General features: G+C 35.4%; 1 protein-coding gene across 2 annotated transcripts in view; it reads right to left on the minus strand.

Annotated features, from left to right (window-relative positions):
• Positions 1-2,118: 2,118 nt before the first annotated feature.
• FZD6 (frizzled class receptor 6) overlaps positions 2,119-12,634 on the minus strand; it is a 33,936-nt gene continuing 23,420 nt past the window's right edge. For both annotated transcript variants that reach the window (XM_074814291.1, XM_074814302.1), the window contains exons 3-7: positions 11,986-12,182; positions 8,551-9,568; positions 6,357-6,505; positions 4,665-5,093; positions 2,119-4,187 (exon numbers count right to left, since the gene is read on the minus strand). In XM_074814291.1, the coding sequence (XP_074670392.1) occupies positions 4,031-4,187; positions 4,665-5,093; positions 6,357-6,505; positions 8,551-9,568; positions 11,986-12,182 (1,950 nt within the window). In that variant the 3' untranslated portion in view covers positions 2,119-4,030. The remainder of the gene's footprint in view (positions 4,188-4,664; positions 5,094-6,356; positions 6,506-8,550; positions 9,569-11,985; positions 12,183-12,634) is intronic.

Consider the following 12,634-nt stretch of genomic DNA (forward strand, 5'->3'; position numbering starts at 1 on the left):
AGGAAGTCAAATCCGGTTAATACACAGAAGCGGATTTCATAGATGTACATCAGAATGTTACTCTGAGCTCTCCTAGAGATATAAAGCAGACAGCTCATGAAGGTGTGGTATAGGTTGCCCAACTTCTTTACTTTTAATTACAGTTAAACTCTAGTCCATTAAAAAAAAGAAGGTAAGATAAGAGACAAAAATAAGAGTGAAAGAGTAAGTGCAAAAGAGGGTAATGCACAGGAAATAACATTTACTCCCATGAGACTCTAAAATACCCTTGGTGCCAGCCATCTAAATTACTGCAAATACCAGTGGTCAATACTGGCAGAGATCTTCACCAGTGAACGCAGCCAAACAGCGAGCGGTCAGATACCTTCAAAGACCGATTCAACAAGTGGCCAGTGTCAAGGGAGGGATGTAGCGTTTCTCCTTTGATGTGCAGCCTTCTGAAACCGCGCCTTGAGTCTGGGTGGTCAAACAAACTTCAAAGGGAAACGTGAGTCCTCATCCTATTCAGCTCCTGCATTTTTCAGTGCTTTGCAGAATACTAAAGTTATTTTTATTAAAGAAGTTCAACTTTTCATATTTAAATGTTTGGGGTTTTATTTTGCTTCTGAAATTCAACTGGATTTTACCATCTTTAAACCGAGTATATTCTGTATCCTGTAAAGAAAAAGGACCTACAGTTCTCTGTAAATCAGTTGAAAAATTGCAAAGAAAATAGTACGATGCTTCAGCGTTTTAGTACTCCATTCCTGAATTGTGTTTTAAGTTTAAAAAAACAAAAATATTTAAAGGTTTTAAATACTGCAGACATTTTTCTTATTATCTGCTAATAGCACCTTCTAAATGTTACAAATATAAACAGAATAACTATTTTTTCTATATCCGGGGTTAATTTTGCAAACTTTTTCCAAATATGTGCATAGATTTATTTTATACTCTAAGTAAATTTTACCTGTTTTCACTAAAAAAGATCTAGCAAAATAGGACAACAAAATACAGCATACCCAACATGTACCATAAAACTACCGCATTGGTAATTTCAGGTGCTGTTTATATCACAAATCTAATACGATTTAGTAATCCATACTTTGAAGTGATTTATGGCAAATCCATTAAGAGAAAGAAGTAAAAGACATTATTTTAAAGCTTGGAGAAGTCATCAGTATCCTTTATTCTAGCGTTCTGCAAACAAAAGCAGAACACAAGACTAAAATGGCTGTATCAATCTTTTAAATTGTTGGATTTATAGTGCATCTTTCAGAAGACAGGCAGCCTCAATTAAATGACTTCAGTTGTTGATGTTCCAGTAAGAAATTATTCTTACAGTTTAAGAAAAGCCCTTTTAATATGAATTGTCAATTTTCAGTTTTAACTTTGGTCAGATAACAGATGAAAGCGAGTAACCCAAAACCCTTGTTAGAGAAACCATTTACAAGCTTCTCTTTAGTCCATCGGAGATCACAATCTCTTTAGCTATAAAGGTCAGCTTGGGAATTCACAGCCTGGGCATTATTTCTGGTACAGCAGCACCGAACACACAAGTGCTCCAGTCTCAATCTACCACTGATGCATTTCACTTCCAGTGAGTGTTATAATTACTGCTTAGTAATTCACAGTTCTTTGAAAATGTATCTATTTTTAAGCCCATAATATTGCCTTAACTTCAAAATTACATTGTATTTATCTTTTTTAGAGCAGTTACCACAAAAGCATGACTTTCTGAACTACCTAAAAAAGGGAGTAACAATCAATAAATTTAAAGTGTGTATCAATATTTTAAGAAGGTTGCAGCAAGAGCATAGCGTGGAAATATATATTCTATGTAATCTAAAGGAGGTCTTTAACTAGAGGTCATGAAAGAAAGAACGCTCTAAACGTTAGGATGAAAGAACTAGTTCAGTTTCTCACTCTTTCATAACTCTGTGTTCACGTGAACAATTCCCACCATTGTTCTGTCCCCGTTTCTCACTTACACAGGAGGGATAAAAACACTGCAGTACTCATCGCCTCACACATCTCTAAGAAGAAATACATTAAAGTGCCTTAGGTGCAAAAATACTACAGCAATAGAGCAACAAACATGCTATATCTAGTTAGTAAGAAATATCAACTCAGAAGCTCTTACTATACAACAGTATGTTTTATTACTAACAAAGACAGTCATAACAAAACTACTGAACATGTGTATAAAGTTACCCGTTTACAAACATGACTGCAAGAATGAAGGATACTACTTAGTGTGCATTTTCACAGGAGATTTTTCAGATCTTTCTCACTGTCCTCAGCAGCAAGAATTCTGTATATTTTTAATGGGGAAAATATAAAAGAAATAGCATGTCCTATTTGAGGCAATAAATTACAAATGCTAAAATGCAGATGCCATAATATAAATACATTCCATTTTTCATACATGATGGATAAAACAAATAACTTTGGTTTATCAGGACTGCAGTTCCTGTTGATTCAGCATTTACATGACCTTTGTACAATGCAGCTTTGCTTGACTGTTCAAAGTATCACCGTGAATGCTGCCCAAATTGGAACACAGCAATAATATTGTGTCTGCCTCTCTTTCTCAGAGAGGTTTTAATTTCTGTAACAGTCTCTTGGCTTAAGAAATATTCTTATTAGTAATCAAATGCAAGATGCTGAAGTCTTCCAAAATGCACTGACATTTAGGTGTAGAAAACAGCAAAATCCTGGCTCCAAATTATCTCAAGTAATGAATCACATTGACTTACTGGAGCCAGGATTTCTTAAGAGCCAAATGATGAAATTCTTATCCATGTCAGTAGTACTTGCTCTTGAGAACCACCCTATCATAAGAAAGACTACATGTATTAAGTTAAGGCCTTCTTGATTTAAAGAAAATATATTGCTGTAGCATATAGAAAATTAAGCTTTGTAGAAAAAGTGTTAAGGTCTTCTTTTAAGTAAAGATATTGTTAAACAAGCCTGTATATTAATAACTCAAGCATTTATTTTCTGCAAGATATTTCTCTACAGAATTTTAAAAAATTAAGTTACTTGCATAGAAACAGCGTGAAACATACACTTTCACTGCAGCTCAGCAAAAAAACCCAAAGCATATGCTTCAGATTCTGTCCCCCATGCCACAAGGGATCTGAAGTGTTTTCTTCTTTGGCATGATGCACTGGAACACCACACGTGGAGGGGCTCCAAGAAGCAATTTTCTGCAGCAGCGCTGCATCAAACGCATTGCCCCTGTAACAGGATGCAGCGATGTCTGACCAGTCTTGCCCCAAATGCACAGTGTATGGTGCATCTTGTATATAAAGGTACAGTCTGCTTTACTGAGAATTAAGTAACATTGTCTGATCACCACAGGACTGTTGACTTTAGTAACAACTTAACGGAAGCATGTTAACTTTACCAAGTTTATACAATACATACAAAACAGTAGTTCTAAATATTGCCCCTATGCAGTCAGTTATTTACAAAATTCATTGTTATGTACAAAATAAACCACTATAATTCCATATTCCCTCCCTTTCATATTCAGTGTACAAACTACCATAAAACAGTGCTATAATTGATACATCACAACACATAATTTAGAGAGTATTTATAAATTTGTGTATCACTTATTTAAGTGATACTGCTGTTGAAGACACAGTAAAAAAGAGGAAAAAATAACAAGTTTTGAAAAATATCAAAGATGCAGGACTTTTATGCCTTGAAAAGTAACAGTGCTTTCTAAGCATTATTTTAATGCAATTCATTACAAAGTGTTTTTTATATTGGGAATAATATTTGTTTCTCTCATCTTTTTCTTAAATTACTGCTAGTCAATCCAGCTGTGTCCTACAAAACTTCAATTTCCATTATTCCTGGATAGGATTAAATATAGTACATTATTGCTAGCTGTCCCCACAACAAAACTTAACATTTTTTAAGTGCAAAGTAAGACGTGTGTTTTTTAATAAGGCACAGAATATCCATTACTTCCAGTGTAACGCAGAATCCGTATCAGTTTTATACACTGAAAATGTTCATATAAAATTTCAGTCTTTCAAGGGTTTGAACTGTTTCCTGAATCCAACTCTCTTCTGGTGTCTGAAGCTGAGTAGACAAGTAGTGATACGGAAGCTGCCTGTGAGACATCCGGTATTTGGGAACAGCTGCTTTGTAATGGAGGAGATTCAATAAAGTCATTTTTAGGAGTTATTCTGTAAGTAATGAAAAATAAAACACAGGGAGTCAATTTTAAGCACAGTGCATTACACTGGAAAAAAAATACATTTTTGGCAATGAAATTATGATATATCTTAAACTATACAGTTCTGTATACTTTTCCAAGCTTAGGGTCACCATTGTTCTTTTTCAGAGTTGTCATCTCTCAAAATGATTGCATTGCAGCCACAGATTTCTTGAGGGTCACTGTTCAATAATACAAAAACATCCTACAAGCTGAAGCTCCAGCACTCAACGCTTACAAGGAAGAGAAGAATCCTACAAACGTATAAAATAGCCCATATGCTAAAGATACATGGCCATATGAAATAGTTTGTAAGAATTACAGTACTCTTGACAGCTACTGAGGGTTAGTTGTGTCCTAAGAGTATACTGAGAAGAAAAAATAAAAAACTTACAAAAATAGTGGTAATACACACAAACAAGCAAAAGATTGAGTTAAGGAGCCTTACCTTCCTTCACCTACTCTCTTCATGCTCTCAGCCAAGCTACTCACATCACATGTACTATCTGCTCTGTTTCTTCTTTCCACCTGATCCACGGTCAGCTTAGAACTAGATAACATTTGATCTCCACTGTTTTCACCCTCCTCAACTCTTCGGGCTGATGTTCCGTCTGCCTCTATCTCTTTCTCGGATGTCTCTGGAGAGGTTTTAATTTCTGCAACAGTTTCTTGGCTTAAGTAATCATGATTAGTGATTGCTACTGCAGAAGTTCCATGATTTGTTGTGCCACCTGTACTAGTCCCCATCGACTTCGAAATAACTTTCAATCTGTGTGAAGTTGATTTGTAGTGCTTCTTTTTATGTTTAACTTTGGAATTGTGCCTCAGGAAAAATTCACAAGATTCTTGCAGCACTCTTCGACTCTCACTAATTGGACTGAAATAAAATACAAGCATGTAACTGAATGAAGAGGATAACCTTAGATATAACGTAATATAGCTTTGTAGACAAAAACATTAAAGAATAGCAGCCAATGACGCAATCTGAGCTGGATGTTAATGAACAGAAGGAAAAAAATTGTATGTGAAAGAGGAGAAAAAAAATCTGATCATAATGGCTCCAAAGAAATGATGTCTGTGGACAATTAAATAAAGCAGATTTCTACATTTCTTACTTCTGCAAGTAGGTCCAATGACTTCAGTAGATTAATCATCTAAGAGAGGAAAGCAGGATTAGCTCACAAGCAGACATATTACCAAATTAACTTTATGTAAAGTAAACCTCATTCAAGTGAAAAAGAGGTAAGCATTATAAATTTGACTTATTTTAAAATTTTTATAGCTGAAAGCAGTTAACATCTGAAACGCAAGAAAAATCATACAGGAAATGGAAAAAGAGGGGAGAGGGAAAGGAAGCTATAAGCTCACCATCAAGGAATGTAGATGTAAAATAAAAGGAGCTTAAGGACTGCTGCCTTGGGAAATCCAAAGAAATAGAGAGATCTTAAAACACAGTATAATTTATGAGTAACACAGATAATCTAAAAAGAAATAATCAAGGAATAAAAGGAATGGAAAAATGTCAACTACAAGAAATGGAGATGACATTTATGATCTGTTTAAATCCATAAATTCACTAAAGCTAAGTAATACAGCTGAATTATTCGGTTTCAGGAAAAAAATAAGGGACAGTAGATTAATACAACAAAAGTGATCCTAAGGAAGGTTCATCGAAAATTAATTTTAAAATAAGACAAGCCTGGCAGAGGAGAAAAACAGAGGATGTTGTTATTGCATGATAGTAAATACAGCTAAGTACTGTGCCAAATGAAGTATTCGGAACATGTGAAAGATCTAAATCGATGGCTGAAATTATCTTCCCTCATTTGACTGGAAACCAGAGATGTATTAACCAATGAACACAATAATATGTTTTCTGCTCTATGAAAGAGAACAAATCAGCAGAGGAAAGTATTTTGTAGTTTCTGAGAATGTTGTCAAAAAGTCATTGCATATGTAAACCTTCCACAGACTCTGCTGGAATTTTGCTGATGCCCATACACAGCATTTAGACTCCAAAAAAGGAAGGGTCTAAGGACAACATTTTGATCACCTGAGCTATATTTAAAGAAACATGTCTGAAATCCAACTTATTTTAAAGTATACACCTCAAAAAACAGGAACAAAAAATTGTTCTTACTCTCTTTTGCGGTTTCTGTTGAAGAAATTGGCCCATTCAGAACAGGTCTTTTTACTCCCCACCCAGAAGACTGGAGATATGCCAACAATTAATGTCAGCAAATATTTCATCAGAAACAAAAATATTTCTGGTCTTGCTAGTGCCTTTGCCTAGAAGATAAGAAAGTTTAATAAATGCAAAGAAGAAAGCATACTTGTTGATTTATTTTTTTAAACGCAGAAAACAAATTATGTAAAAGAGAGACTTTCTCCTTATTGTTCTTTGTTGAGGCTTGTACTGCGGACAAATGTTAGACATGTACAGTCAGGTCAGAGTGGTTAATGTCTACAGCTGAAAACACCAAGAAGAGCTTAGTCAGAATTAAATATTTTTGGTTTAAATTGAAAGGAAAGATAATTTGGGGGTAATAGTATTAGTAACCATGTTCTTCAGAGATAGTTTGTATGTATAAGATTTATCCCTTCAACTCAAAAAGTGGATGAGTTGCGAGTTAATCAGATTAGACAGCATCTTCAAGGAGCCACAGGGAACTACATAGTAGTTTTCTGTTTACTGCAAAATTAATCCAGCTATTTGTAGAACTGGATCATAGGAGCTGAGACATTTAAATCAGAGATTATTATCTTCTGCTCCCATGCTGCAAATTTAATTTACATTACACAGTTTACCTGCCAGTCCCATCTATGAAAGTCATTATTTTTGTTAGCCAGGTAACATTAGCTACTTAAACTAAAGTTTGTTTTAATTTGGTTTTGATCTGGCCAATGTAATAAAAGTCTACAAGCTAGCTCTGGTAAGCCAAGGCCAAGCATGCCACTTTAAGCTACTCCACAACTCCACGGTTAGCACATGCTGTTTATTATAGGGACAGATCCCATTAAGTATGTCTTTGTGTAGCATTCCCTGTTGCTATTTACACTTTCCAATAGCTTAATTAAAGGCTGAGAATACATGCTTTTTCTGTGTTATTATGCCAAGCTGTTATATTTAAGCACAAAACAAGTTTGTTTTTCTTTTAAAAGCATAAAAGCCTTGTTTTCAACCTTGTGTATTTTGGACCATTTAGGGTGATACAGAGCTCAGTATAAAACCCACTGAAGACAAAGTACACTTGTTAACAATGGTAATGGAAGCAAAAATAACCAAAAAGTCTGTGAGCTGTGCTACTCTCAGCTTAAACTGACTTCAGTACAGAAGATACATTGGATGTTTAAGACAGTAGAAGAATCAAGCCTTATTGTTCAATTATGCCTGTGTTTATATTCCTCTTTTTAATGATAGTTTATTGCAGTAAAAACATAGATGGTAAGTGCAAAGCAATGAAAGATGACATGAGACACCTGCATTTCTCTTAGTGATGGTGCTGCCTTTTATATTTGTTCTTAAATGGAAAGAAACAAACCACAAATTACTTGCTATTGCAGGGAGTTTTATGTACTTACAAGAAATGTAATCCATACAGAGTACTGAACATGGACAGATTTACTTTAAAAGCCTTTTCAAGGAAATTGGGGTTTTTTTAAGAGTCAAATGTTAAATACAAACAGCTCCACAATTTCAAGTGCTGTTGGGTTGTTTGTTTTGTTTGTTTATTGGGTTATCTTTTCTATTTGTTTTTTGTTTAGTTGGTTTTTTTAATGCTTTCTTCACATTACCGAAAATCAGTCTGCAAATGACAGCTATTATGGAAAAAGATACACTGGAAATTCATTTTGCAATTTCAAGTATTTTACACTTCTACACTTTGAAGAAGAAAAAGATGAAAGTGATTTTAAAACTATGGTTATAAGCAACATTTTAAATCCAATTTAGACTCGATTTTCAAGAATCATTATTTCAGCTTCAACTGAAATTGGTGAAAATTCACCTTAGTTACTTAGATACTGAGCGAGGCACCCAAATGTAACAGATACTGTGAAGAATGATCCTCCCTCAACACAGTTTGTAACATGCAGTTTAGACCAATGAGTTGGAATTTAATTGCCAAGCGCTGTCAATTTAATTAGCGAAAAATTTCAAAGCAAAAAGTATCATATCACCAATTTTGACTTAAAAAGCAACTAATCACTACATGTTCTTGAACTGATTACCTACTGTGAAAATAATTTACTAACCATACAGCAGATACAGTGATGCATAAGTGTTTTTGTTAATTAACTTTCCAGTATTATTTATAAAGGAAACTGCTACTTGCCTGATAAGGACAAGGAATATGGTATTGGTCACAGTGGTCAAATACCCAAGTCGTTTCCCAGATTTTCCGGTTCACCAGTTCATAGACATAACATCCAAGAAGTGCTACCAGTGGCACCAAGTATAAACCACTAAAAACTCCAATTCGGATCATAAATTTCTTTAGCTTCTCCTGGTTTCTGCCATCATGCTGTATGACTTGCCGCACATGATTTAAAGAAATAATACCAGCTAAAAGAAGAGAGAGACCGAAAAAAACACAAAGGCACAATGGCAAAAGCACAAAGTACAGAGAGGCATCCAGATCGTAGAGACCCACAAAACAAACTCCACTGATGTTGTCCCCTTCAACTTTGTTCATTGCAAGAAGCATAATGGTTAGAAAACCAGGTATTCCCCATGCAACTGCATGGAACCACATGGCCTTTTGTGCAATAGCTTCACAGCTCCATTTTCTTCCCGCTGCAAGGAACCAAGTGATTGTAAGAATCACCCACCATATAGTTCCTGCCATAGTGAAAAAATACAAAACCATGAAAAGGACAGTACAGGCTTTGTTCTGGGAGCCAAGAACAACGGTTTCACCAATTTCTAACTTATCATCTGCCTCATTACAAGCAGTTCTGTTCCCAACTAAAAATCCGATAAAGTACATTAGAGACACTATGCTGTAACAGACGGAGTAATATATGATCGGCCTTTCTGGGTACCTAAACCTTTTAACATCAATCAGAAAAGTCAGGAATGTGAAAAGCGTAGCACAAAGACAAAAGATTGAAACTATTCCAATGAAGCTTTTCGCAACATCCAATTCATAATTTTTGAAGTACATATTGGGACATGGAGGTGCACACTGATCAATTCCTAGAAACTTGTAGCCTTGTCCACTGGTAGTGTGTAGGTGTCGTGGACACCAGAATCCATAATCCCTTCGGGTCTGGCCTGGGGTCTTCTGAGTTCCATGTACGTTTGTGGTTACAGGAGCAGTGGCAGGAACAGTCTCATCACAATTGACTAGTCTACATAAATAAACAGAAGAGGAAATATCTTAATACCCCTCATTCTCAACTATAATTGTTCCTTAGAAATATGAAAAAAATCTGATTCTAAGCACTCTTAAATTTTACAGATACTGCAAAGTGTGCAATATGTGAAAAAAATCAGGTGGCATTTTAAAAAACAGACTTCAAATTTTCAGTTTAGAAGGCTATTCAAACACAGCTATTTAACTGTTGTTCTCTACCTGTTGTTTTATTGCTTATGAAACACTACTCAAATTGCAATTGTTCTTTTAGAGTCTTAAATTCTACTAAACTTTTATATAGGTACATAAAAATATTTACAGTAGTTGGTTTTTTTATAATCTGGATAACATTACACTGTTGGAGACGGCAAACGATCTTGTCAAAATGCAATCTTCAACCAAGAAACAATGAAAGAAGGATGACAGTTTCTAGAATTAACTGATGACTAGTATATGGTTATTTTTTGTGTTATAGTGATATTTCATTGTCAACAACAATAAAACTACCTAACTGAAAAAGATAAAAGCAAAAAAGTGTTGTAAAAAAATGATCTCTGTATTTTAGCAATCTTTTTTCTAGCTCCATAATGTTCTTTTAATTGCTTGAGGGTTTAATTGGTCACAATAGGTGACCTTTTTATATGGTTAATATAGTATTAGCAGTGTTGGATGTATCTTCAAACTAGATTATGTAAATATAACTCAAACAGATAAGCATTTACTCAAAATGGTATTTATATTTAAATACATTCCAAGTTTAAGAATATATTCTTAAAGTTTTGCTTCTTTTTAGCTTTTAAAGCAAGATTCTGTTATCTCAAACCATTCATTGTCAATGCTACCTACTATAAGAGTACCTCAGTATCAGTTTGCAAGCTCAGCTGGAGCTAAAACAACATTCAGTTCTTTGTTTCTCCGCATTATCATGCTGTCCAAATAAATCCAGACTAATCATTAAGAAAACAGATTCTGTAGCAGATTCTTTCATTAACTACGGGCCAGACCAGTAGGCATGGGAACAGTGTGAACTTCATTCACCCATGTCTTAATAGGTATTATGTATGTCTGTAAGAATACAAGAGCGCAAATCTCGGGATTCCAGTTACTGCCCAGCTCCTCTTCCATGGGCTCCGGCAGCAGGATCTCTGCTGTGGTAAGAACATCCTGCATTACATGGACTTCTCTGTATCGGCTGTTGGGGAGACATCATTTCACATATGAACAAAGCAAGTTGATTTTCAGTAAATGCTAGCAGTAACAGAATAATTTCAAGCTGCAGTAATTCCTGCAAAAACATAATTTGAACTGTCATTTGAAAGATATATCGAGTAACTGATTCACTTGTAATTTTCCTAATTTTTCAAAACAATTGTTGAAGACATTCACTGCGCTGAGCGGCACTACCGTTGCATAGAAGCTCACACTAGATGGGAAAAGTTAATTGATGCCTTCTTGTTTTAAAAGCCTACAACTGAAAGTTTTCTACAGAACTAAGGGAAATGGCATTAATACCATCTGTCATATTCACTCCAATACAGATTTCTACCAGAGATCATGGCACAGCACTAGTGACCCAGCTCTATCAGTCCTATCACAGGTGAGCAACTGCAAGGGGCTTAGAAAAATGATGTGAGTTTCCACTCTCTGCTCCTTTCCTGTACTTCTTGCCCTGACAAATGTCAAAAAAACCCCCCATCTGGCCTCAATAATTTATAAATATCTGCCATTGAAGGTCAGAATTTCAAGATTACACTGAAATGTTTTCAGTGGTTTCCATTTAATATATATAGTCTCATCTTTCCCCCAAATGTAGTATTAACTGTCTTCTCTATTTTCATACATGAATATCTGAGAAAAAGGTAACATTTTAAAAAAAAGCTACTTTTGGCAGGCAGTAGAGGAAAAGCAACATAAGATTGAATTTGCATATTTAAGCGGTTAGGAGTAAGATAAGGCTTCTACTATTTAATGCTCTGTGTCCATTCAAATGAATGTACTATTTTACATTTCTTTATTTTATCAGCAATTACTTATAAAACCCCCATTAAGTAAGTATGACCATGCCTAGTTTAGAGATCAGAAACCAAAGCAAAAGCTATGCTGTAACATTTAATGTTCTAAGTTTTAAGAAACTGATAGTAAAAAGATTCTTTTTGCAGGGATATGAAAACTGAAAAGTATTGTTGCAGAACTTTTTTGCAAAAAAGTCACAAGCAGGAAATGCAGGTGATCGTTTGAATAATGAAAAAGTTTTAATAAAAAATAGTCCTATGCATAAACACTGTAGGGTCACAAGTGATGAGGAAGCTACAGCAAGGTGGTATTTAACATTCTGCCTCAGATTTTCAACTCACTCTAGGTCAAGTATGAAAGTATCACCCCCACCAACTGTCAACATGAAAAATACCCCACCTGGTACATTCCAACTCTTCAGGCCATGTGATTCCAAAAGTGTCCATCAACTGCTTGCAGTCAGAGTACACTTTCTCACAGAGGCTTCGGCAAGGGTGAATCACGTGAACTTGCTCCAGGCAGGCAGGGACAAAGGCTTTGCACAGAAATGTGTGGACGTCTGGAGAACAGTGAAGATTCATAAGCGTAAGAAAAGGCTACGGGGAAGAAAAAGGCTTTGGTTAGTAATTTTAAAAAGATAATCCAAGGCACCAAAACTAACTTTCATCACTACGGCTCACATTTGATCCCCTGTAGGTCTGAAAAGATACTGTTCAGCAGTTGTGATAGAGCAAAACCCAATGGCCTGAGCAGCGAGAAGCTCTGTCAGCACTTCTAGCCCAGCCTGTGCCCTGGGACCTTGGCCAATCTGTAACTATTCAAACCTGATTTCTCCTATTTGACAATATTAGAAATCTGAAGGGCATTATGACAGATTTTTTTAAAAATAGGGTAAAACATTAGGTTCACCAGTCAGCTTCTAAGTACGTGCCCTGATATTTTTAAAGGTGTGTCTGTCCTTGTAGTTCCTGTTAAATTACATTTTCAGTCCTAAGTGGCACGTTGCACTCATCATCTCTCACACTAGAGAGGTTTGGGATGAGGTCCA

Source organism: Strix aluco, chromosome 1, assembly GCF_031877795.1.
Source record: "Strix aluco isolate bStrAlu1 chromosome 1, bStrAlu1.hap1, whole genome shotgun sequence".
Classification (NCBI taxonomy): domain Eukaryota; kingdom Metazoa; phylum Chordata; class Aves; order Strigiformes; family Strigidae; genus Strix; species Strix aluco.